This window comes from Trichosurus vulpecula, chromosome 2 (assembly GCF_011100635.1).
Source record: "Trichosurus vulpecula isolate mTriVul1 chromosome 2, mTriVul1.pri, whole genome shotgun sequence".
NCBI classification, from domain to species: Eukaryota; Metazoa; Chordata; class Mammalia; order Diprotodontia; family Phalangeridae; genus Trichosurus; species Trichosurus vulpecula.
In genome coordinates, this window is record NC_050574.1 from 291680507 (window position 1) to 291707935 (window position 27429).

General features: G+C 39.8%; 1 protein-coding gene across 2 annotated transcripts in view; it reads left to right on the top strand.

Moving 5' to 3' along the window:
• The window catches only part of TMEM163 (transmembrane protein 163), a 411947-nt gene extending 385660 nt beyond the window's left edge, over positions 1–26287 (top strand). For both annotated transcript variants that reach the window (XM_036744571.1, XM_036744570.1), the window contains exons 6-8: positions 864–975; positions 24378–24519; positions 25289–26287. In XM_036744571.1, the coding sequence (XP_036600466.1) occupies positions 864–975; positions 24378–24519; positions 25289–25349 (315 nt within the window). In that variant the 3' untranslated portion in view covers positions 25350–26287. The remainder of the gene's footprint in view (positions 1–863; positions 976–24377; positions 24520–25288) is intronic.
• The last annotated feature ends 1142 nt before the right edge of the window (positions 26288–27429 follow it).

The following is a 27429-nucleotide window of genomic DNA, read 5'->3' on the forward strand; positions in this document are numbered from 1 at the left end:
TTTTATTTTTAGAACTTTTTTTTTAACTCAACTTAAAGGCTATATTCAAGCTCAACTGCATTGTGAATTAGTGGAAATTTAGGTGATGTAGCACCTCCATCTGTATTTAACCTCTTGGTATATATAGCTATCTAGGCACTTTGTGACTCTGGGGCTTTTGTGTACCTCTGAGGAACCCAAACTTTTAGCTATCTGCTTGGTGAATTATTTATCCATGGACAGTGTTTAGCAAGTGGCTGATTTGCTCTGATTGTCCTGATACCTACCATTAACCATCAATCAGTGTGTGCTTAACTCACTTTAATCTTGCATCAATATTTCAAGTATGGATCACAACCTGTCTGTAATTTGTAACATTAGCTGACCAAAGCTCAGAAAGGTTAAGTGACTTAGCCTGGAAAAATGGCAAGAAAGTGTCTCTTTCGGAAGATACATGTGCATGTGCAGGAGTGAATGTGTGTTGAATTGCATTGGAAAGTATAAATACAAGTTTGTATTTTCTATTGGCTCCCCCCACCCCAACTTCATTGTCTTATACAACAAGATCTTTAGCAATTTTTATATACAAATGATCTGTTTATATAATAGCTATCTGAGTAGCCCCTTCCTATATAGACTGTAAACCCCATGAATATAAAGGCCTTATCTCATCTAAACATTGTATGTCCCCTAGCCAGTTTATAGTAATCACTTAATTGTGGTTCAATGAATTGATCGAACTGAATTGGATAAATAAGTCATTTTACTGACCCATTTGTGCTCTTTTGGGGTCAGAATTTCTTGTTTTAGCGGACATTTTAGACTAATTTGGTTTATGATATAGTAGCAAATGATTTGCTGAAATCTTCAATTTTCTTTTTCAGGATGATTTCCTGTTCAGTGTTTCCATTTTAAGTGGGATCCTATGCAGTGTCTTGGCTGTGTTAAAATTTATGTTGGGAAAGGTTCTGACAAGCAGGGCTCTGATAACGGATGGTAAGTAGGACCAACTTACCTAATGATCTTTGTGTTAATGTGTAAAATCAGTGGCCTAGCCTCTTATGTACGGAGAATATAAGTGGGCTGCATTTGAACACTGAGAGCTCTGTAGCCACTTATTCTTTCTGATATACTTGGTTAGATGACCCCCAAAGAAAAAGATACTTCCATTCCCTCTAGAACATTAATATTCCCTTTATGAATTATAAATGTTCAGCTCTGTCTCTTAGCAGTGTCTCTGGGCCCTTAGCCTATTAATCATAAAGCGCAAAGGTCTTCCAGTATGGTTGACTTCCCCTGTGTTACTCCAAGCAAAAAATAAACCCCTTTCCAGAATCTAAAACATACGTTCTTCCCAACTTTATTAGGACTTTTCCCTCTAGCCAATTAAGATCAATACTCACAAAGGAGATTTATATAAATCTGTCTTAGCTGGATGAGTGGCCCGTGTTCTTTATCTGAAAACCCAAAACGAATTAGACAGTTCTGTGTTTTGTCTTTGGAGTGGGCAGGAAAATGGGGTATAGGATTAGTACTATGAAAAAAAATACCAGACTTGGAATCAGAAGAACCCAGCTCATGTTAATAATAATAATGATAATGATAATAATAATAATAATAATAATAGCTGGCATTTATATGGCACTTCAAGGTTTGCAAAATATTGTATATATGTTATCTCATTTGATCTTCACAACAGCAATGGGACTTAGGTGCTATTATTATCCCCACTTTACAGATGAGGAATACGAGGCTGAGAAAGGTTAAGTCCAGTCAGCATTTATTTAATGCCTTTATTGACTTGCCCAGGGTCACATAGCTAGCAAATATCTGAGGCAAGATTTGAACTCAGGTCTTCCTGATCCCAAGTCCTATATTCTTTCCACTGCATCACCTACCTATCCTGTTACTTATAGGCTGTGTAGGTTACTTAGGGGTGGGTTAGTTGGATAGGTTAGTTAACTTCTCTAAGTCCCACTTTCCTTACATGTAAAATGGATCTGATAACACTTAGGGTACCTACCTCACAACATTGTGAGGAAAGTTCTTCGTAAAAACCTTAAAACACTATTTAAATGTAAATTACTATTAATATAATTATAGTTTATATTAATAATATCATCAGTAATTACTACCTTTTAGGTGTACAGAAAAAAAATTGACAAAGCGGGATTTCTTTTTTGCTATTTATATTTGATTCTTTTTTGGCTTTTATTTGTGTTCCACTCAACTCCCCAAGCCTTTAATAAGCCTCTGCTTTGTCCAAGGCCCTGTGAAGGGTGCTTGGGCTATGAAATAAAAACAAAGCAAAACAAAACAAAACAAAACAAAGAAGACCCTGTCCTCAAGGAGCTTACCTTCTACTGGGAGGACAGGGCAGGATATGACACGTACACAACTAAGAAAATACGAAATGTATATAAAGTGATATGAAGCAATTTCAGGAATGAGCAAAGCAATTGGAGTAATTTGGGAGTAATTAGGAAAGGAATAATATAGGAGGTGGCACGTGAACTATGTTCTGATGTAAGTCAGGGATTAGAAGAGGTAGAGAGGGGTAAGGAAAGGGTACAGGGCGCAGGGCACAGGGGTGGGTGCTATGTGCAAGGGCCTTATAGTGAGAGAAGGAACATTGTGTATAGGAAACAGGTAATAGACTAGTTTGACTGGAATGGAGAGTGAATGAAGAGGAGAAAGGTAAAATAAGACTGGAAATGCAGGTGAGAGTCAGATTGTGATGTGTTTTAAATGCCAGGCAGAGGATTTTGTATTGTTTTCCCTGAACCAATTAGGAGCCACTAGAGATTTTTTGAATGAAGGAATGACAGAGTCAGACTTGTACTTTAGGGATGTAATTTTGGCAGCTGTATAAAGGATGGATAGATAGATACCTATCCAGCTAGATACGTTTCTCTAGCACTTTAAAGTTTGTAAAGCACTTTTTACATGTTATCTCATTTTATCTTCACAACAACCCTGGGAGGTAGGTCCTCTTATTGTCCCCATTTTACAGATGAGGAAAGTGAGGCTAAGAGAACTTAAAAGATTTTTCTACCCAGCAAATAAATTCCTGAGGCAGGATTTGAATTCAAGTCTTCCTGGCTTAGATCTATCTCTCTATCTGCTGAGTCATCTAGCTGCCCAGATTAGCTAGAGAAGGAGAATGGAAGAAGAGAGAGGAATTAGGGAAATTATGCTGTTGTTAAGGTGAGAGGTGATGAAGTTCTGAATAGGAATGGAGGCTGTGTGAGAAAAGAGAAGTGGACAGGATGGGAGAAATGTTGTAGAGATAGCAATACAGGGCAACTGGTAAGATATGGGGTTGAGGGAAAAGCAGGTAACGAGAGTAACTCTGAGCTTGTGAACCTGGGTGGCAGGAGTGATGATGGTTCCCTTGACAGATATGGAAAAGTTTGGTGATAAGGTGGGCTTTGGGGAAAATGTGATGCCTATTGATATCCAAGTGGAGAAGTCTTAGTAAGCTGTTAATACAGGTACTGTGGTATAGACTAGGGTTCAGGAGAGAGATTTGGGTGGTACCTACATAGAGATAATTGAATCCATGAGCATATGGCAAAAAAAATAAAAAGAAAGAAGAAACCAAAAAACAAAAGACCTATCTACCTAAATTCATAGCAACACTTTATGTGCTAGCAAAAATCCTTGAAAACAAATTTCCCATCACTTGGAGGAAGGTTATACAAATTGTGGCACATGCATGTAATGGAATGTTATTCTACTTGAGGAAATGATGACTATGAAGGATTCAGAGAACCATGGAAACACTTACATGAACTGATGCTGAATGAAGAAAGCAGAATCAAAAAGGCAATGTACGCAATAACTAAAATAGCAGGAATGAAATCATCAATTAAAGGCAGTAAATTCAGATCAAATAGACGAGTTAATAATTGGTTCCAGAAAAACTGATGAAACACACTCAGTAGGGGTTGGAGTCAACTAAAGGGGATAGATGTTCCATATTTTAATATATGTGGTTACTATATAAACTGGATTTGTTTAACTATTTTTCTTTGTTATAAGGATGAGCCCTATTGGGTAGGGGGAAGGGGACACATATCAGAAAATGGCTGTAGCGTTTTGTTAAAAAGCACCAATAAGGCATATCGATAATTGAAATCATAGTTGCTGATAAGATCATGAAAGAGAGTATACAGAAAGAAGAGAAGAGAGCCCAGGACGGAGCCAAGGGGGATACCTATGCCAAGCAGGCAGGAGAAAGGTGATGAGTCAGCAAAGGAAGCTTTCCAAGGCAGGAAGAACATCAAGAGGGAGTCATGTCCTAGAAGCCACAGGAGGCGAATATTCAGAAGGAAGGGATGCTTGATTGGATAAAAAACTCTAGGGAGGTCAAGTAGAATGGAAAATTGCTTTTTCAGTTTCTGAGGGAAACATGTTGAGCAACCCTGCATTTGCCTAAAAGATTGAGAGCTGAAGAGCTGGTTGCTTGTCAGGGGTTAGGAGCACAGATCACAGAAGTTAGGGGGCCTTAGAGGTATTGAGTCCAACTGCTCCATTTTTACAAATGAGGAAACTGAGTCTCAGAGAGATGAAGTGACTCATCTAAGGTCATACAGGTATCAGAAATAAATATACCAGAAAAATAATTCCTTAAATTTGGATAAAGTCTTTCTTGCAAAAGCTGAAAATTCTTTCACATATAAAATATATGAAAGTGGATAGGTTTAATGATTTTATATACAGGGAAATATAAAGAATAGATTTAACAACTTTCCCAAAGGTGCATGCTAAAGGAACACTCTCCTAGAGTCCAGGCCTCTGAGACCCAGACTAGTCAGCAGGCCATGCATAATACTAATGCACATTTATATATTAGTCAGCAACCTCCTTGAGGGCAGGGACTGTCTTTTGCCTCTTTTTGTATCCCTAGCACTTAGGGCAGTGCATGACAACATTTCCATTTTTGGTTTTCTTGGCAAAGAAACTGGGATAGTTTGCTATTTCCTTCTCCAGCTCATTTTACAGATAAGGAAATGGAGGCAAACAGGGTTAAGTGACTTGCTCAAGGTCACACAGCTATTAAGTGTCTGAGGCTAGATTTGAACTCAGGTCTTCCTGACTTCAGGCCCAATGCTCTATCCACTGCACCACCTAGCTGCCCTAGTAGGTGCTTAATAAATGTATGTGTGTATGTATCTGTATATATGTATACACATGCACACACACACACACATATATATAGTGCTCTATATTTAATTTCTTGGTATGTCTTACATCATAGTATTAAGTGATATGAGAAGTTAAAGAGAATAATCTAGTTGAAGAGATTCTATATCCACTTTAGAGAAGCAGTCTGTGCCCTCAAGGAGCCTGCATTCTATTAAAATGGCAGCAATGGCTCCCACAGTTAATAGGAAGTATAACATTGTAATAGCTATTGGCCTGTGTGAAGTCTTTGGCAAGCATGCCATGTGTGGCCAGCTCCCCACTCTGGTTACTCCAGTACCTTTTGCATTTATGCTACTTTTCCCTGTACCAGGGAAACAGTTTTCCCATAGACCACAACTTTTTTCATATTCAGAGCACACAAAGGCATCAGCTTATCATTGCTGTGGTAGATGGGCTGGCTAGATGGAGCCTTCTTCACTGCTCTGCTTTTAAGAAGTGTTAATGCACTGATGTCTGTATTTGGCAGCCTGACCCAAGGCTTTCAAGAATTGACCACAGGGATTTCTTACTCGGGCAGGTCTGGATTCAGGACAGGATCTGCTGACTGAGTGTCTTGTACTTAAAGCTGTTTGAGTGCAGTGCTTCAATAACCAGCAATCAATAAGTCCTTATTGAGCATCTACCATGCACCTAATCCTCTGTTGGATCTATCAGCTGGGAGAAACCAGGAACTCTGTGTAAGATCTCTGCAACCAGTATGGACACATATACCCTACCTCTGGGTACTGCCTCCAGAATTTGACTTCAATCTGCTTCTACTTTCCACCGGTCTTCCTATTAATCATAATAATCATAATTATTAATATTATTCACATAAAAATAATCATAAGGTCAGAGATTTAGAGCTGAACAAGACCTTAATCAATCAATGAACATTTGTTAATTACCTACTGTGTGCTGGTCACTGACTGTGCTAAGTGCTGGTGATACAAAAAGAGGTAAAAGATAGTCCTGAGGCTCAGGTTTCCTATCTCCTGAGCCTTGAGGGCTTCTCTGGGAACAGGTGCTGGTTGCTGCTGATTCCACTCTCATCCCTTCCATGTTGGAGGTCTTTGAAGACATATTCCTGGGTATAAAACCTGTTTGAACTGCCTCAGTGGAAGATAGGAGTGTGAGAGAACAATGCAAAGCGTAGAAATACTTTTCTTAACTTCGACTCCTTTCAAATTAGCTTTTTAAAAATTTTTATGAAGTACCTGATTTGTACAATTTTGGATATGAAAATACAAATGAAGCAGTTTTGGTTAAAGGCACTTGTCACGTACTGAGTATATTCTGTTCAGTAGGAGGAGCTAACAAACCATACAGGCACTGATGTAATTGGCTTCGAATTTGCCATGAACCAGAGTGGAAAACAAAACTATTTTAATGGCCCGAGAAAGAGCCATTTCCATCTGCACTTGAAAGGTCAGGTGAGGCTTTGTAAAATGGCAGAAGTGTTTTTTGTTGATTTTTTAAAAATTTTTTGAATTCTTTTTTTTATACCAAAATTTCTGCCAGTATCTTTTCCCAATTCCTACCCAGAAAGCCAGCCCATATAACAAAAGATATTTTTAAAGTAAAAAAGATGAAAACTTTAAGAAACATTTTTAAAACGATAATAAGTGCAATGTACCACATCTGTGGACTTTTCACCCTGCAAAGGAGTTGGGTGGGGTTGTCTTCTCATATCTTTTTTTTTTTGAAGTCATGCTTGTTCTTTGCAATTCCACAACATTCACTCTTGACTGGTTTGTCCTTGTTCCCATTTACATGGTTGTAGTCATTGTCTAGAGTGTTTTCTTCACTCTGCTCTGTATCAGTTCATCTAAGTTTTTTCACGCTTCTCTACTTATTTTCCTTTTGTTATTTCTTCTTAGCAGGGTAATAGTCCATTATATTTGTGTACCACAGCTTGTTTAACCACTCCCCAATCGATGGGCATCTACTCTGTTTCCAATTCTTTAACACCAGGAATTTTAGTTTAGAGAAGCAGTCTCTGCCCTCAAGGAGCCTGCATTCCATTAAAGTGGCAGCAATGGCTCCCACAGTCAATAGGAAGTATAATATTGTAATAGTGATTAGCCTGTGTGATGTCTTTGGCAAGCATGCCATGTGTGGCCAACCCCCACTTTGATTATTCCAGTACTTTTTGCATTTATGCTACTTTTCCCTGTGCCAGGGAAACAATTTTCCCACAGATCACAACTTTTTTCATATTCAGAGCAGTATCAGAAATACATATCAGGCTAAAGGCACTTGATACCTTGGAGATAGTGAAGAGCCATAATGCTGTATGCCATGCATCCAGTAATCTGCCCCTCCTCCCCCAAGATCCAGCTTTTCTTTTCTCAGAAAGGAGGTCTTTAGTCCAGGATTGGGTAAGATATCTAAACTGCAAAGCAGCAGGGAAGTAGGACTGAAGACAACACCAGCTGTGATAAGGAACCATGACCCTGGAATGGAACTAAAACAAAGGCAGCAGAGGGGTTAAGCATAAATAGAAACAGAGGTACTGGAGGAAAATCAAGGAAACACAGAGCACCCCCGTGGGATGGCAAACTGGCCTTTTCCCTTGTTGGGAGCCCACTCAGGGTAATACTGTAATTCTCTGGAGTATAGTCCACAGTAGATAAGGATCTCTTGATTACCTCCCTGGGTTCAGAGGAGAGTCCTTTCTATACCCTTTACTGTATAAACAAAGTTTTGAAGCCTTGTGAGTTTGGATGCTTATAAAGGGAACTGAGGGTTGCCTTTAAAGGACATTTTGATGATTCAAGGTGATATTCTCAGATTTCTTCTGTGTGGGTACAATGAACCAAATAAATTGGTGGTCCCCAGAGCATACCTCTAACACGAAAATGCACAAAGAACATTTATATAATTTCTAGTAATGACTGTGCTAACAAACAACTGATTTAGGCACTAAGATCTGAGTACAGTGTTTGGACTTCTGTCTTGGGATGGCTCTTAGAGCTACGGGGCATATTCCAGCCCTGTTCATGAACTAATAGTTTACACTTATGTAATGATTTGCTGTCACAAAGCACTTTGATATATGATTTCATTTGATTTTTCCCAGTGATCCTATGAAATCCTAGTCATTTTATCTAGAGCTTAAGAAACTGTGATTCTTGGAGGTTGGGACTTTGGTAAAGGTCACACAACCAGCAAGTGGCAAAAATCGGGACCCGGTTCTAGGTCTACTGATTTCGGGCCGAATATTCTTCCCACCACACAAAACTTCCAGAAAACGTCTTTGAGGTCTGCTGAGGGGGCTGTATTGTTCTTTGAATTCTTCGCTGGGCTAGTTAGTGGGAAACTCAGTGTTGGGCATTTAGGGTAAAAAATGACAGAGAAAAAATAAGGTGAAGCATTGCTCTAAATGCCATTGTTTAATAGTTAGTGTAGTGACTGGTTCTATGCATTCTTTCCAGGCATCTTGTTTAATGTATGTGCTATTTCTTTTGTGTGCTTCATTTATCAAGGGGAAACATGGAAAAGAGCCCAGAGAAAGCTGGGTCACTCCCTGAAAGAATGCCTACCTCTCCTGGGGGCATAAATGACATCTATTTCTTTCTTTTATAAAGCCAGGAGTATGATGTATATTGAGTTCTTATAATAGAAAGATCAAAACAATATTATTATTTATAGGAGATGTTGAATCTGGTTTTCACCACTCTACTGAATTTTCTGTACATGAAGTTCTTTTCCTTTTTTTTCTCTCTTCTCCCTCTCTAGAATCAGGTTAGCTGATTGCTTACCTTTACTTTCACAGGAATTAGACCAGGGAAGTGACCTTAGATCATCTAAGTGACCTTAGAAATTATCTGACTATTCAGGGAACTAATTTGTTCCTCTGAAGTCTGTTTCTCTGCCTCTATTAGGGCTATTGTCAGGCATCTGTAAAAGATAGCACATTCAGTTTTCACAAGTGTTGGTATGTGGGGATTTCTCATTTGGGTTTCACAGCTGGCACCTCCAGTCCTCTTGAGCCTTCTGGGCCTGATGCTGTTAATTAAAGCCTTGGGTCTGTGTAAGGCTGACAAGTTTACAAGCATGTGAGGTATTCCTATAAGGGTATGAAAGTGGTTTTCTTTTTAAACAAATATGTTAGAATTTAGCCATTCAAATGTGCTATCTGTCCTCTTTAAAGGACTTACCCTGGATGGACACATTAAAAGTGGCTTTCCCTCTGTTACCTTAGAATTAGGCCACAGAACAAATCAGATTTGTTTGGATTTGGTCAAAGGGCTGCACTTGAGGACCTAGAGAGCCACATGTGGCCTCAAGGCCGCAGGTTCACTACTCCTGGAATAGACCTTCTTAGTCTGAGTGGGAGGGGAAATGGAAGGTGGGGCTGAGAAATCTTTTTTACTGTTCTTTTTACTATTTACTATTTTTTTTTTACTACTTTACTATTTACTATTATATTAGGTAGTGGCAAGTCTCTCTCCTTCTGGGGCAGGTTTGATTTTTTTTTTTAACATTCTAAAATCATTCAGAGCCAAGCCTGATGAATTAGGTGAGGGATCCAAAATGGGATCAGAGGATAGTGTGGGACTTTAGAGACCATAGAGTTCAATGCTCCCATTGTATAGATAAGGTAGTAGAGGCTCAGAAAGGTCCAGTGATTTGCCCGTAGACACAGAGATAGGAAGTATCATCGACTGTATCGGAATTCAGGACTTCTTGCCTCAGAGTCTAGCTCTCTCCCTATAACACCATGTTTGTTGCCTCTCATGTGGCTAGAAAGTAAGGAGATGATTATCTGGTGTGGCTTGTAATTGGCTCTGAGGCTAATTCTAAGAGAAGGTTTCAGAATCATTTTAGGCAGTAAGTACAAACATTGGAATAAGTGGCTCATATCCTAAGTTCCAGTAGACTTGTTTATTGGTAAGGCAGTCCTTATTATGGATGCACATTTGTATTTTTTATATAAATAAATACATAAAAGAAATGTAACTTTGTTAGAGTAGAGGACTCCTGGTATGGAACATAGCAGGTAAGTGACTTTCCCATTATGTCTCAGCTAGTTTGTGTGAGAGAAAGGCATGAACCAAGATTATACCAACTCAAAGCCAGGCACTCCATTCACTTTCTCTATGCTGCCTTTGGTCATAACAAGTATTAATACAATGTATATTAACGACAACAACAGCTAGTATTTACATAATGCTTTTGAGTTTGCAAAGACTTTCTTTAAGACAACATGATATGTGAAAATTAAAACTTAGGAGGAAGCATCATTTATAGGACTTTAAAGTTGATTAGATTCACAGCAAAAAACCAGGTACCTGGACGGGGGAATATTACCATGTCATAAAATCTCAGAGTTGGGAGGAAAATGTCCCTTAGTTTGACCTATGACTGAATAGAAATCCCTTCTACAGAATCCCTTGGTCATCAAGGCAGATTTGGAATCATTCCATCAGTAACTACCTTTAGGACTATCCTACTTTTGGTCAACTCTAATAGTCAGGTAGTTTTCCTAATTATGATCGTAATCTGCCTGTTGTGTCTTTTTCGTCCACTGTTCCTACTTCTCTCCTTTGGGACTAAGGAGAACAAGTCATCCCTCTACCACAAGTTTTGTTGTTGTTTGTTATTTAGTCACTTTTTAGTCATGTCTGACTCTTTGTGACCCCATTTGGGGTTTTCTTGGCAAAGATACTGGAGTAGTTGGCCATTTCCTTCTCCAGCTCATTTTACAGATGAGGAAACTAAGGCAAACAGGGTTAAGTGACTTGCCCAGGGTCACACAGCTAATAGGTGTCTGAAGCCAAATTTGAACTTGGGAAGAGTTTTCCTTGACTCCTGGCCAGTACTCTATCCACTGCGCCACCTAGCTGCCCTTCTTCCACATTACAGTCCTTTGAATACTTCAAATACCAGCATACCTACCTTCCCTTCCCTCCTCACTCTCCATCACAATCTTTTCTTTAAGCTATTTCCTTGGTTCCTCCAGATGATTTCATCAATATATTTTAAAACTTGTAGCCCCCAGAACCAAACTTAATACAGCTGTTGTTTGAGTAGGCGGAGTACACTGTGAATATCATCTCTCTCATTGTGTACACAGTGCCTCTCTCTATGCAATCATCCTTCAATACTGTGTAAACCTTAAGTGCTATGGAAATTTGAACTGTTCGTCTTATTGGGTTTGAGCTGTTCTTCTAGCCTGCCAAGTTTTTTATATCTAGATTCTGTTTCTGCAATATTAGCTATCCCTCCCAGTTTCACATCATCTAATAATTTCATAAGGATGCTACTCTACCTTTGTCAAAGTCACGAACAAAAATGCTGACCAGCCTAGAGCTAAAAATAGAACATTATGATAATTGACTAGAAGCTTTCTTCAGGTTGAATAGAATAATAATGATAATAACACTTACGTAGGACTTCAAGATTTGCAAAGCACTTTACTCATTTTATTCTCTTGAAAACTCTGATAAGCAGGTGCTATTATTTCCATTTTATAGTTGGGGAAACCAAGGCAGACAGAGGGTAAGTGATTTGTCCAGGGTCACACAGCTAGTAAATTTCTGAGGCAAGATTTGAACTCAGGTCTTCCCAATTCTTGTTCCAACAATCTATTCACCGAGTCCCCTAGCTGCCATTGACTTTGATTATTTCATTATAATCCTTTATGTCCCATCATTCAATCAGTTTCACATCTAACTGTACTGTCAGCCAGTCTGCTATAAAACTTCACCAAATTCTGAAATCCAGCTATATAACTTCAGGTGCTTGCACTTGGTCTATCATTCCCACTTCTCTTTCTGTGCTCATGTGGTTCCCCCCTCCCCACTCCTCAGTTGTTCTTGACTCCTTGTTGTTCCAAAAGTGCTTCCTCCCTTCTTTTACTGCTCACACCCCATCCAAATTTCCAGTCCCTTGAGCTTTTCTTCCAACCTCTAGATTAGATGTATACAACTGATGAAACTACTTTGTTGGAAAATTTTTACCAAGTTTTCTTCTCCTCCCTCATCCTCAACAAACCTTTATTTCTTCTAGGGATGTTTGTTTGTCAAACCCAATGAATACCTATTTTCCAGAATTTCTAGCAGTATATGGAGGAGATTTGACTTGTCTGATCTTCTCTCTTCAAACAAGGGTTCATAGTTCCCATAATTGAATCTCTGGATCAGCTCTATGCTGACTCCTAACATACAAGGGTTAAGGGCATCTGCCAGGTGCTGGCTTCCTGAACACCTTTGGGTATCTGGATATCCCTTGCTGGAGAAGGTGAGAGGCCATTTCAACTGGACCCTGCCCTTGTATTGTGGATCCAGAAGTCTTTACAGAGTTCTGAGTGCCTTTTGACTTTCTCTAGTTTCCCCTGTCAACTTCTCTTTCCCCTCATCGTCTCCCTTAGCTGATCTCAGAAAATCTCGGTTTGACTGGGTGACAATAAGAGTAAATAATCATATGAAGGCTTAGCAGTGCTTCTTAATTAGCATGAGGTGGCACCCTTAGATTGTCAGATTAACTTTGTTATTATAACACTAAACCCAATTTATACATGTAGGCATCTATTGTTGGTCATGAGACATTCATTTTGGAGGAGAGTACTATTGTCCTGGCCATCACCAATACCCACCAATGAAATATAACCAATGGGCAAGAGCCCTGAGAGGAAGCAGTATTCCCCCTGCCCAACCCTGACCACCAGCCTGACTCCCAGCCTAGTTCCCACAGCCATTTTCCAGGGAAGCACCCTTTTGGAGATATAACCTAGCCACTGCTTCTCAAGGTGTTAGCACCCTTACCTCCTCAGTAACCACAGCTACTGAAGACCAGGAAAAAGAAAATTCTTTCCACCCAAGTCTTTAATGCTATAAAATACTTCAGCATCAGGAACTGATATGGTCTAATTAATGAAAATGCCACTTAACCCTGTTTGCCTCAGTTTCCTCATCTTTAAAATGAGCTGGAGAAGGAAATGGCAAATCATTCTAGTATCTCTGCCAAGAAAACCCCAAATGAGGTCACAAAGAGTCAAGCACCAGTGAAATGACCAAACAACAAAACGCTTGATTATATGCCTTCTCACTGCACCTTAAGGACCCCTGGAAGATCTTTCCATCTGATTTGCAGTCTCCTCTATGTTTGTCTTTTCCTGTTAGAAGGTGAGCTCCATGGGAGCAGGGATTGTCTTGCTTTTCTCCTCGTGTCCCTCGAACTTAGCACACTGCTTTGCACACAGTAAGGACTTAATAAACATTTTTCATACATTCATTCATTCATGACCAATACAGCACACAACATAGATCAAGTGCTCAGTAGCATAAGATTTTAGAATCAAAGATTTAGACCTGGAGGGAACTTCAGAGGTCATCACTGAAAATTTAACAACAGGCTCTCTACTTCAGTTCAAGCTGCTTCATGCAAACCTCTGCCTCCCTTTCTGTGGGTCCACAGCTCTTTTAATCTCTATTGACTGACTGATGAAGCTATGAGGCAGGTTTCAAAAAGGTCTGGGGCCAAAATGAACAAGATAAAGTTTTGATAGCATTAATTGTAAAGTCACTTGACTTGAAAAAACAAAAACAAAATAAATAAACAAACAAAAACCACTGTGAAGACCTGAATAGGCAGCAGTTAATTTTAAAACAACTTGTACTGTAAGCTCAACTCAAGTCAGTAGAGTGATCTGACAGCTAGAGAAAGGACTGCAGGCTTAGACTGCAGTAGGAGAAGTTGCGAGTGAAGAAGACAACAGCTCCATTCATTATGCTCTGTGCTGGCCAGTCTATATCTGGCATCAGTCTAGGTGGCATATTTTAGAAAGGCCATTGGCAAGCCTGTACCCATCCAGAAGAGGTGGGCTGATGGTGAGAGGGACTCCAGATGTCACAGGAAGATTTCTGAAGGAATAGGGGATGTTTAGACTGGAGCAAACTTGGTGTTTGCTAGGAATGGGCTGATGACATTATTAGCATCTTCAAATATTTGAAGGCCTGTGTCATATAGAAGAGGGATCAGACTCTTCCTATGTGGCTCTTGAGGACCAAATTAGGATCAAACTGGTTAAAGAGATGGATTTAGGCTCAACATGATGAAGAACTGTCTGATGATTAGAGCTATCTGAAAATGGAATGGGCTGCCTCTGAAAGCAATAATCTTATTGCTGGGACTGTCCCAGCAGACACTGGGAGATGTAGTCACATTGTGGGCAAGGGGTTGAATTAGGTGATGTCTGAGGTCTCTTCCGACTCAGCTTATCTATGATTGTATAAAACAGGGCTAGGAACTCCAGGTTATATAGATGCCCCAGAATAAAGGTCTGTGAACTTGGATGGGGGAAATATATATGTATATATATAATATATGTATGCCTATGTATATATGTGTACATATATAAAACCTTTATTTCAATATAAATGACTTCCTTGTAATCCTATGTATTTTATTTTATGCACTCAAAAACTTATTCTGAAGAGGGGTCCCTAGGCTTCACCAGATTGTTAATAGAGTCTGTGACACACAAAAAGGTTAAGAACCCCTGCTACAAATAGACCATCCTGGAAGTATTTGTGGCTACCCATAAGTGAGTCTTGTCCTGGTATTTGTCAGAAATGTCACGTGAATTATTTCAAAGAACAAAGAGGAAAAGAAGCAGAAGGGAAACTGGGACCCAGAACCAGACCCAGAACAGCCACAATTTGCCTCCTGGTGCTCTTATTTGTTTTCCACTTTGTGGCCTTACAATGAATGTTTTGCTTCAGACCCCTACCAAGCAGAAGTGGCAGGGAAATCTGTCTCTGTAATTACATCCTTGTGCTAATTGTATTGTTTAGGACCTGGAACTTGTTCATTCGTTGATCAGAAGAATTAGGATCCAAACTATAATTACCCGTTTCAGCTTTCCGATTCCTTTGTGTGTGAGAGGGGGGAAGGGGGAAAGAAGAGGGGAGCCCTGGTGGTAGGGGGATGAGTACAGTCCTCCTGGCTGGCAAGATTTGGGATTTCTCTACTAGGTGGTGTTTGCCTCCCTCTGAGCTTTGCAAATAGCAAGCAGGACCCCTGGGGTTTGCCTTCCTCATCACCTGGTTGCTGCTTTCTGCTCATTTGCTCCCTGATGTGACAGAGGCATGGGCCTCTCCATTATGTCAGGCTGAGCCAAGCATTTTCTCTCAGAGAAGGAATTGACTTCTTAGGTCAGCAAACTGTTTCTCCTATAGGGAGCAAACACTTAACACTGAGGGGTTACGTTTTGAAAGCCCAACTTGTAGAGGGTGAATTGGCTCACACCTTCCTCACCTAGCTGACTTCATATGGGGAGACACCCCTCCCCCACCTTCCACTTACTAAAAAAATAGACCAAAAAGGAAAGTGTGGGCCTTTCTGTACAGGAGAGACTGGGTAATTGAGAAACTGAGCATCATCATCAGCTTCCCTCAGCTAACCCTAGGTAGCAAAAGCCTTATTAATTGGATCCACAGATGGTATCTCTGGAGTAGATTAAAGTTCATCTCTATACCCTAAGAAGGAAAAAAATTGCTAAATAAATTAATTGCAGACAGGATTAGAGGGGTAGTATTTAGCTTACTAAAAACTGTTTCCCAAAACTCCAAACACTAGTTTATTTGCTTACTATTAATATGCTAACTTCAGTAGATATTCACTGAAGCAAGTCTATCATTAGGTATTTTATTTATACTTAGAACTAATAAACATTTCTCCAAAATTATAGTTTTCACAGAGTTGAATGGTGTTCCCCAACTTCTATACATGCATTGCAGACACAAACCCCACTTTTCTGGAATCAGTAAATTTTTATGTTAGTTTTTTAAATTCCTGACAAATTTTTGGCCAAAGTTGTCAACACAAGATAGAACTGATATATTTGAACTGACCTGGCCCACCCTGGGGAGGTGATAATGAGCAGTAAGAAACCTCCAGCTGGAAGGGAATTGTTAGCAGCCCTCAAGTCAGTAGAAAATTCAGCTTACTAGGACTAACAGAAAATTTCTGGTGCCAATATGGTGAAGCAAGGAAGGAATCTTCGGAAGCCCTCCAAAATTCCCCTCCAAACAACTAGAAAATCACCTCAGAATTGATCTAGGAGTGGGGAAGCAGCTCACCATCATGGCAGGAAAGGTCTGTCTCACTGGGATTGGGGGGGGAGGGGTCCAGGTCCAAGAGCAGCAGCAGCAACAGCCAGCCTCACAGCAGGGGACCTGCAGCAAGGCTCAGAATCTGGGGAATTCCACCAGTGAAGCCCTGCCCTCTTGCAAACCAGTAGCCCCTAGGCAAATGAGCAGTTTGTACAGCATAGCAAGGCCCCACCCCAGTGACCCCACCCTCAACACAAGCCACCAGCCAGACCTTGACCTCACTGCTGACCTGCGGCAAAGCCCAAACCCAGGGCTGGCCAATAGTGAGACCCTGCCCCTTGGGCCTGCCAACAAAGGGACCCTGTTTCTATAGCCACCCAACAGGAGGGCCCCACTCCCAGGGCAGACCAGCAACAAGATCCGCCTCCAGGGCCAGCCACCAGAAAGACTCTGTTACCATAGCAACCCAGAAACAAGACCCCACTCCTGGGGGAGGCAAGCAGCTAAACCCCACATTCAGAGAAGGCCAACAGGGAGGCTACACCCACCAATACAAGCTAGAAGGGAAGACTACCCTTCAGTAAAAGCAAGTAGCTGAGCCCTAATGCCCAGTGAAAGCCAGCAGTAACATCCTGAGCCCCAGCACAAAAAAACTTGGAACAGGGCAGGACCAGAGCCCAACTCTCACATAAAAGCACCAAGTCACAAAAAAGAAGAAAATAAGCAAAAAACAAACGAAAAAGAACTTCACTATAGGAAGTTACTATGGTGACAGGGAGAACCAAGGCATAAACTTAGAAGAGGACAATAGTGTCAAAATGACCACATTTAATGCCTCAAAGAAAAATGTAATTTGGTCTCAGGTCCAAAAAGAATTCCTAGAAGAGCTTAAAAGGATTTTAAAGAGCAAATTAAAGAAGTAGAAGAAAAACTGGGAAAAAGAAATGATAGTAATGTAAGAGAATCATGAAAAAGAGTCAATAGCATGGGAAAAGATATACGAAAATTTACTGAGGAAAATAATTTCCTAAAAAAATAGAATTGGCCAAATTGAAAAGGAAGTACAAAAGCTCACTGAAGAAAATAATTTCTTAATAATTGGAATTGAGCAAGTGGAAGCTAATCACTCTATGAGACATCAAGATACAATAAAATGAAATTTAAAAAAAAGTTTTAAAAAAGAAGATGAGAAATTTCTCATTGGAAAAAAAACTGACTTAGAAAATAGATCCAGGAGAGATAATATAAGAATTATTACACTACCAGCAAGGCATGATTAAAAAGAAAAGGCCTGGACATCTTTCAAAAAATTATCAAAAAAAAAACTGCCCCAACATATTAGAACCAGAGGGCAAAATAGAAATTGAAAGAATCCACTGATCCCTACCTGACAGAGATCCCAAAATGAAAACTCCCAGGAACATCATAACCCAATTCCAGAGCTCACAGATCAAGAAAAAAAGTACTGTAAACAGCCAAAAAGAAACAATTAAAATATTGTGGAACTACAGTCAGGATTACACAGGATTTGGCAGCTTGCACATTAAAGAACCAGAGGGCTTGGAATATGATATACCAGAAGGCAAAGGAGTTAAGATTACAACTGAGAATCACCTACCCAGCAAAATTGAATATAATTTTTCAGGAAAAAAAATAGACATTTAATGAAATAGAAGACTTTCAAGCATTCCTAAATAAAAAGACCAGAACTGAACAAAAAAAAAAATTGACCTCCAAATATAAGACTCAAGAGAAACATAAAAAGGTAAAAAAGAAACAAGAAAGAGAAAATATAAGGAGTCCAATAAGGTTAAACTGTTTATATTTCTATATGGCAATATAATATTTGTAACTCTTAAGAATTTTATTGAGAGTAAATAGAAGGAATGTATGTATTCAGAGAATGTGGAAATAAGGTTACTTTGATGGGATGATTACCCCTTCCCCCAAATAAAGGAGTGAGAGGGAAAATTGCACTGGAAGAAGTAGGGGGGAGATTGAATGGGGCAAATTATCCCACATAAAAGAGGCATGAAAGAGCTATTACAGTGGAAGGGGATATGGTGGGGGGAGTGGGATCGGCAAAGCTCAAGTCTTACTTTCATCAAAATTGGCTCAAAGTGGGAATAACATACACACTCAATTGGATATAGAAATCTTACTCTATAAGGAAGTAAAAAGGGACAGGTAATAGAAGGGGGGAGGGAGACTGATAAAGGGGAAGGTAGATTGGGGAAAGCACTGATCAGAAAAGTAAAACACTTGTGAGGAGGGAAAGGGTGGGGGGTATGAGAGAGAGGGGGATAAACAAGGGAAAAATAGCATGGAAGGAAATAAATAGTTATCATAACTATAAATGTGAATGGGATGAACTCATCCATAAAAGGGAAATGGATAGCAGACTGTATTAAAACTACAACTAGCTCTATTGAATTCCCAGTGGCAGCTGCCTTGCTGTGGAAGGCCAAGTTACAATGATTTTTCCTTATCAACTTTGATAAATTATAGATCTATCAAAGTAGAGCAAAGGGAGGGCTGCATTTGAACCCTGGCTCTGCTACTTCCTCCTTGGGTGACCTTGGGCAATCAGCCAATCACTGAAACTCTTTGGGCCTCACTTCCTTACCTATAAAGGGAGGCTATGGGACCAGATGAACTCTGAGCTGATCCTTTCTATGATCTAAATCTATTATTCTCTATGGATGGTATGTGGGGTAGGGAGGCTGCTGCTGAGGATCTTGTTTTTTGGAGAGAAGACTGTGAAGAGATCTTCTGCTCACTTTTTTTCTGTTTTGTGACATCATTCCTGATGATAGATAGCTTGGAAATCTTAAAAGTGTTGAAAGGTATGAATAGCCATTATACTCGATTTGGGGGTAGCCCTTCAAGTTTGGAAGAATCAAAAGAAACCCTATTTCCTCCAGTGAGTGATTCAATTAGGAAGTCATATTAAGAAGTGGTGCTTAGATATTTAGAGGGAATTTGGTTGGGGTGGGGGTGAGCGGAAGAAGGGGTTTGGTTCTTCCTCAGGTACAAGTTGTCCTCACTTTCTCATCTTGTGTGATTCTTAATCATATCTCTCTATGTCCTTCATAAAAGGCCATCCTCTACCTCTGCTGGAGGTGTTCATTAGGTTCCTTGGACGGTTTAGTATAGACACTATAAAGAGCCCTGGATTTGGAATCAGGGGAAACCTTGGTGCAAATATTGCCTCTGGCCCTGGTTATGGCCACCCAGTCTCAGCCTGTTTCCTTATATGCCAAGTGGGGATAATAATATCACCTACCATAAAGAGCTGTGAGGATTAAATGAACTAATATATATTAAGAGCTTTTCAAACCTTAAAGAGCTGTGTACGTGCTAGCAATTATTATTGTTAATTAGTAGTCCCAGGCCTGGGAACTGGTTATTAATCATAATCATAATGATTATTATGTAAAGCAGAGGTGTCAAACCTGCTGCATCCAGAAATACTCCTGTGTGTGGCTGAAACGGATTAAAATATCATTGGGAAATATTTAACAAAATAAAAAAAAATACAGTAAAACAGATAAAAAAAACTAAATGATTTATAGCCCCACAGGGTATCTTATGTGCAGATTAGTGGCCCCTGGTTCTATTTGAGTTTGATAACATTGAAATAAAGAACATTGAAAACCTTAAAGCAGTATATAAAATATTAACATTTTTGTTATTGCCGAGTACCAATCCAGTTATTCATTCACCATCTTTTAGTGTAGCTACATAACCGGATTACCTCATTTTCCAGGTATGTATATCCGTAATGAAGTCTTTCTTAAGCCTACTTATTGAATGCAACTTATCATTTGTGCCCACCCAAATGTCTTTTTGTTGCCCCTCGGGTTACCTGTAATTATTTTTTGAGATCACAGTATTATGACTTGAAGCCAAATAGCATCACCAGGAGAAGTACTGGAAAATGTAAGTGGTTCCCCAGAATTGTTTAAACGAATACATGGATTAGACAGATCCATTCCAGTATATAAGGGAAAAAATAGGTCTGTGGTACCAATCTTTTTCTCCTATACCTTATGCCCTTGGGAAAAAATAGGACATTGAGCTTGGGTGAATGGGAAGAGGTCTTAGTGTGTTTTAATGAATGACCACTAATATACGTGAGCTAGCTCTGTGACTTCATGGAGCTGAGTGGACATCTAGTGGTCATGTTAGGAAAACACATGAGGCTATATCTTTCACTTCTCAGACTTACAGAATAGTAAAATGTTAATGCTAAAGAGTTTTAGAAAGAATCTAATCCAAAACCTTCTTTTTAAATATGGGAAAATTGAAGCTCAAAGAGGTGAGATAATTTGGCCAAAGTTCCGTTCTTTTGAAGCAAGCATTGGGCATTGACCTAAGGGAGCCAGAAGTCTCCCATGAGTGCCTGTGATGGCAAGGAAGGAGTCAGGGTTGAGAGGCTAAGAAAAGGAAAATTACTTGAAAGTATGAACAAAGCTTATGTTGGCACACTTCTCTTCTTTCTTCTTTTCAACTCCTCTCCCTCCAAAGGTCCACAAGCAAACAAACAACAGTTTAGAAAAGGAACTTTCAGTCAATGAAGCTTGATCTCAGTAAGATTAAAGGAATGAGTATATAGATAGAAATGGGCCAACTCCTAAGAGGTTATGTGGGTCCTTATATCTGCATGAATCTCCAGTTGGTAGAATCTCTGTTTTCCAAGATAATGAGCTAATCTTTAAAACTATTTGATGTGAAAAACTATACTATATGAATAATTCATTAGTGCATTAAGGTTTGTACAACTTTGTCACATGGAATATCCTTAGAATATTATTATCCTCATTTCACAAATGGGGAAATGAGATCCAGAGAGGTCAAAGATTTGTCCAAGGTCACAGAATTGGTATAGATCTGAGTAGAGATTAAAACCCAGCTCTTTTCTGGTTCTTAATCCAGTGCCCTTTCTATTATATCATCCCTCCTCCTTGATGCTAACATAATACAGGGAGAAATAGGGGGTCCAAGTTCTCTCACCTGGGAAAAATTCATTTTAACTTGGTCAGAGGAGAACACACAATGATGACTTAAAATAAATCCCTTTTTTGTGATGGGTAGTGGTGGTGATGATTCTGTTGAGTTTTAAAGGAAAGAGCTCTGATCTCAGTGTGATTCCTAGGCAGAGATGACATTATCTTTTTATAAGTCGCAGCACAAAGCAGTCACACCATCAAATTTTTACTGGAGGTGAACACATGAGAAATTTGGAGCAGATAACCTGAGTTTACAATAAACTTGCAAAGACCTAGAACATCAAAGCCTCTTTTCTGTGAGGTATTTGTCCTGATTGCATTATTTAGAAACTGCTAAAGAATACGAGGCACAGCAAGAGTATTAGAGCCCAGATTCTGGGGACATCAATAGTACGTACTCTAGGCAATAATCACGTGGGGGTTAGAGTTAAACAGATGGTGTCATTTGAAGGTCCTGCTCCCTTTCTTATATATCAGCCCCCACCTTAATGCCTGAACTTTAGTCTGCTATTGGCAAGTGCCAACATCTTCAGTGAATACTGATGGACTGAGCTGGAGAAGGCATTGTGACCAAGGAGGAAGAAGTCAAAATGTCCTGTGGGAGCAAAACATCCAAAAGAGGCAAGATTAGGACTGGTTAAGACTTAGAGGGGCCGTGTTTGCTCATTAGAGGGAACAGTCTTATTTTTTAAATTTATTTTTTCTTTTTAGTTTACAACACTCAGTTCCACAAGTTTCTGGCTTCCAAATTTTCTTTCCCTCCCTCTCCTCTCCCCTCCCCCCACAAGATGGCATGTAATCCAATGTAAGTTCTTCATACCTTTGCATTGAACTTATTTACATAACAGTCTATTGAAGCAGTACAGCACATACAGGCTCATTCTGTGGGGTGTGGGCACTCTCTTGCCACTTGAACAGTGTGAGTGGATGGGTTAGAGGACTCCCCTAGATCTTTCTGTGCCTGCATCTCTCCCCTTGAACTGCATCCTGCCTTGCTGTTGAAACTCTCTTCAGAGGACAGCAGGATGCTAAAGCTACAAATGGTCTCATCCAACCCTTCCATTTGATGGGTGGGGAAACTGAGGTCCAGATATATGACCCGACTTGCCAGAGATCACACAGAGTTCATTAGTGGAAGAACTGGGACTTAAAGCCAAGGTATCCCGATTCCTAGTGCAGCTCCCTTTTGAACACACTACGTTGCCTTTAAATGATTTGAGTTTGGATTCTGCAATACCCCAAATCATCTGGGTGACCTTGGGCAAGTGACTTCACATCTTTGGGTCTTAGTTTCCTCATCTGTAAAATTCAAGCACCAGACTCAATCCCTTAAGGCCCCCTTCCTCGTCCAGAGTCTATGCAGGGGTGTGCTGGAGCCAGCTCTAACCCGCTTGAGTTTTATCTTTCCTATGTGAGCATTTATAACCTCAGAAAGTGGTGAATGCTACAAATGGCCTAATTTATTGTTTTGTAGATTGTCTAGATTTAAGAAAATGCTAATAATCCACATTCAACTTAAAATTGTGTGTCATTCGTTCCCCCTCCTGCCCTGATGGCCAGGCATTTACTAGTACACTCCTGTATTGCTTTAGTTCCCAAGAAGGGCATTAGAAGGCTCAGGGAATGAAATCATCACCAGGCTGGAAGCCTGGAAATCATAAGCTTAATAATAACAATAACAATAAATATATTTATATAGCACTTTGTATATAACACTTGAAGGCTTTCAAAATGTGTTACATTCATTAACTCATTTGAGTCCCACAAAACTCCTGATTCTGACTAACAGTACTTGCTGATATTTACATGACATTTTCCAGGATACATTGTAACCAGTGAACGTGTATACTTTTTTTTTAATGTAGTTGAGGGTGGGCCTCATTGTCAATGATCATTGTCATCCTCATTGTAAAGTGTGTTAAGCTTTACAAAGCACTTTACATGTGTTATCTCATAGGTAGGTGCCATTATAATCTGCATTTTACTGATGATGAAACTGAGGCTGAGAGAGCGTGACTTGGCCAGGTCAAACAGCTAGTCGGTGTCTGAGGCAGGATTTGAACTCAGGTCTTCTTCCAGGTCTACTACTGTGACACATTGCTGCCTGGTGGAATAACATGCACATTTATTCAACTAATAAGTACTTTGGTTTAATTGAGGCAGCTTTTGGAACAAGTTAAACCTCTCCTTACCTAAAATACTGAGAGTAGCAGCTCATGAGAGGTTAACTATATGGAATGTTTTCTTTTCCTCTCTACATAGACTAGCTACTGAGCTGCTGAGCAGGGAAAGTCCTGGGATTTCTTCCCCAAGGCCACTTTTAGAGCCATTCAGGGGCAAGTGAAAGAGATCCTCATGACTTCATCTCCAGCAAAATCCCTCTTGGACTACTTTCTCAGTGACTACCACAGATTCTGATGTGCCTCCATTTCTCTGCCCAAAGGCCATGAAATTTCTAGGCTTGTGGGCTAGGACAATTTTAACTTTTCAACCCTGATACATACATAGCACAGTGCATTGTACTTTTCTGTGGGTCAGGTCATGAGGGTCTAGGATTTTATTGCCCTGAGGAACCCCAGATGTGGAAATTCCCTCCCCTGAAGCAGATTGACAACTCTGTAACTTTATTTTGGAAAGTTACCTGGGGTCCTGAGACCCTTGTACTAACAGTTGGTACTTAATAAGTTTTTTTAAAAACTTGATTCAATTTCTATTTCTCTTCCTCTTGAAGAAATAATGAGGGTTATTAAGTTATACACCATGATCTTTTTTGTAAGACTACACTGGTCTGGGAATTAGGACACTTAGCTTTAGTCCCAATTCTAACATTAACTAGGGAATGCCCTTATGTTCTTTGGGCCTCAATCTGTGAAATGAGGGGTTGGATTAGATTCTGTCTAAGGATTCTTCCGTTTCTAACTTTCTGTGGTACTTTTTCTCTCCATGTGAAACCCTTAAGGGCCTGAGGCCCAGGAGAGTTTGATCGTTTTCTCAGTCCTTAAGGATGTTTGAGGCAAGGTATCCAAGGAAGCTGTCCAGAGCTTCAGCACATGGGTTCTCTTGCATGATGAATCAGATCATGACTTCTGAGGTTGGGTGTTCCTTCTTTGAACTTTATGCTTCTCATTTCCAGGCTTCAACTCACTTGTAGGTGGAGTGATGGGGTTCTCCATTCTTCTCAGTGCAGAAGTATTCAAGCACAATGCATCTGTCTGGTACCTGGATGGGAGTATAGGAGTGCTGATTGGCCTGACCATATTTGCCTACGGAGTCAAGTGAGTTAAGTTCGTTTTCTCATCTTTCACTTGTTCTTTAGGCGTACTTCTCCACCATTCCCTTCCCTCCAACCACTCTCCCATTCTATAGCCAGGGATAAACAAGTAAATTTAAGAACTTAACGGTGCTACTTTGTATCCGTGTTAACTTTCAGGCCATTAGGAGAGCATGTATTCCACAGTAGCTCTAGTGTGCTTAAGTATACTGTGATAAGATACTGAATACATATTTCCAGTTGTTTATTCTAACAATGAGTGAGTGTGATGCCTGGTCCCCTCATAACCTATAAGAATACAGTCACCTCTCACTAAGCACCTAACTGGAGTCATTGTATCCAATAATGTAGAAGAAAAATCATGCTATTTTACAGTAGCTTTGAGTTTGTTATTCAAAGTTGTACTTTCAGTTTGGATTAACCATTTCTAATAGCCATTTTTAAAGAAGTCAAAGTGATTCTAAACTTCAGGGTTTTATCAGTGGTTCAGTGGAGTATGATGACAATGACGACGATGATGATGATGATGTAGCTTTTATATGGCACTTTAAAATTTCAGAACGCTTTATAAATATTATATCATTTGATCCACCTAACAATGCTGGGAGGTAGGTGCTATATTGTCCCCATTTTGCAGATGAGGAAACTGAGGCAAAGACTTGCCCAGGACAACACTAGTAGCTAGCATGTGTCTGAGGCAGGATCTGTGTTCAAATGGCAGCCAGACTGATGATCGGGCATTAAAGAGATCTCATTTTGGTTTTATCTTTCAGATTACTCATCGACATGGTGCCTCGGGTGAGGCAGACCCGCCATTATGAAATGTTTGAATGAAGGGAACTGGTGGGGGCACAGCCAGCTGTCCCCTCTCCTGCATCAGTAGCATGAGGACTCTCAAAAGTACAGGCAGACGGTGCCAACATTATTTAACTGAACATCCAATTTCTTTTTGGGGAATTTTCTTTTGTAAAGTTTGTTGTAATGGGAAGTAGATCCATTGAAACAGATGTCTGTGCACTGCTCATCCCTCAGCACCACAGACTCCCTTTCCCTACTAAAGTGCATCACCCAACCATGTATAGGAGGGAGAGATGAGATCTCAATTTTCCAGCCCTAACCAGTGGACACTTTTTTGTTCTCTAGAGTGAACCTCTCCTCAGTAATGGAGGCCCATTTTGAAAGAGTTTTACATGTGACGTTGGGAGCTGTGTTTCCACTCAGTGAGGCCAAGGGGACCCATAGCTTTCTCCTACCCAGCCATCCCTTCAGAGACATCCACATATGGCCCTCTAATTTCTAACAATGTATTTAATTGGTTTCATACTGTTTTACTAATCTTAAATCTTAACCAATTAGTTTAAAAGAAGCTACTCTATTTTTAAAGTACTTAGTGACACGTATAAGAGCTTTGCATGGACCAACCAAGCACATGTCCCTTTTCAGTGACCTTCAGAACTTGAAAGTAACTATTAAAATGGTTCCATTTTTTCAGAAGTAAAAACTGAAGTCTTTTATTTGTAAAAAATAAAAATTATATATATAATCTATATGCATATAACTATATGACCTGTTAAAAATGGTAAATGGTATATGATGGTGTGTTAGTGATGATATACTCTTCTCTAAAGAGCAGGATGTTTTCAGTTTGTGCAATTTGTTAGATTAGACTCTTCTGTAAAAATGTTCATCCAACACAAGGCATTCTATACCTCTAACACTGTTGCTCCTCTAAAGTAACGGTGTATGATCAATAAAAATATCTATTTTATATGTTATGGGGAGATAATATTTCGAAGTATTTTTCACTCTGCAAATGTGAGGCTGCTGTTTTCCCTGGATGACACTTTTCTTAATTTTTTTTTTGGTCTATGATTTATTCCTGTGTTAAATATTCCATCCACCAATACAGATGAAGAACACCTCTGCAGCTTTGTTTTGAAATTGCTTAGAGATTACGATTTGCCATGCGTCACACAGGTAGTACCTATCATATAATTATAGGTCTTAAGGCAGAACTTGAACCCCAGTCCTCCTAATACCAAATCTGGCCTTCTATCCACTATGCCATACAGACTTTCTAGTGATTACAGAATCTGAGGAAAAGGAGTGGATTCTACTGCAAGTAATCCCTTAGATTCTAATACTCATGTGTTCTAGGTTAGTGCTGGTGAGGAGGTATGTGTGTGGGGGTAGGGAACAAGCACTGATCAAGTGCCTACTATGTACCTGGCACTATCTCATTTGTTCTCCAAAACAACTCTGTGAGGTAGAAGCTATTAGACCCCCAATTTTATAATTGAGGGAACTGAGGCAAAGGATAGTGTCTTGCCCAGGGCCACATAGCTAGTCATTCTTAGGGGCCATATGTGAAATCAGATCTTCTTGACTCCAGGTCTAGTGCTATTCACTGTTGCACTTCATTGCCTCTGGCACTAGAAAGAAGGAAATGTACAGTGGGATGAAGGGCAGTTCATTTTAGGATTAATTAAATGGTTGCTGAGATCCCTTCTAACTCTTAAATTCTGTGATCCTAGGAGTAAATCTTTAGACCATTGGATAGATCAATAACCCAACATCTTCATTTTAGAGGTCAAGAACTTGGGAGCCTGGAGATTGTAACAGCATTAGAAGCCCAAGGTAATATTAGTAAAGCTGGCATTTGAACCAAGACCTTCCGATTTCAAATCCAGGGCTTGTTTCACTCAACCAGCACAATTTAGCCATCAAAAAAGCAAATATAACCTTAGGCTGCACTCACAGATACATGGGGTTTATCACACTGCAGTCTGCCCTTGTCCACCCCTGTCTTGAACAGTATGTTTGATTCTGGGAATAACATAAGAGGAACATTGGTAAACTAGGGTATGAACAGAGAACAAGGATAGAGAAGGATCTAGAAGAACTGAGAGAATTT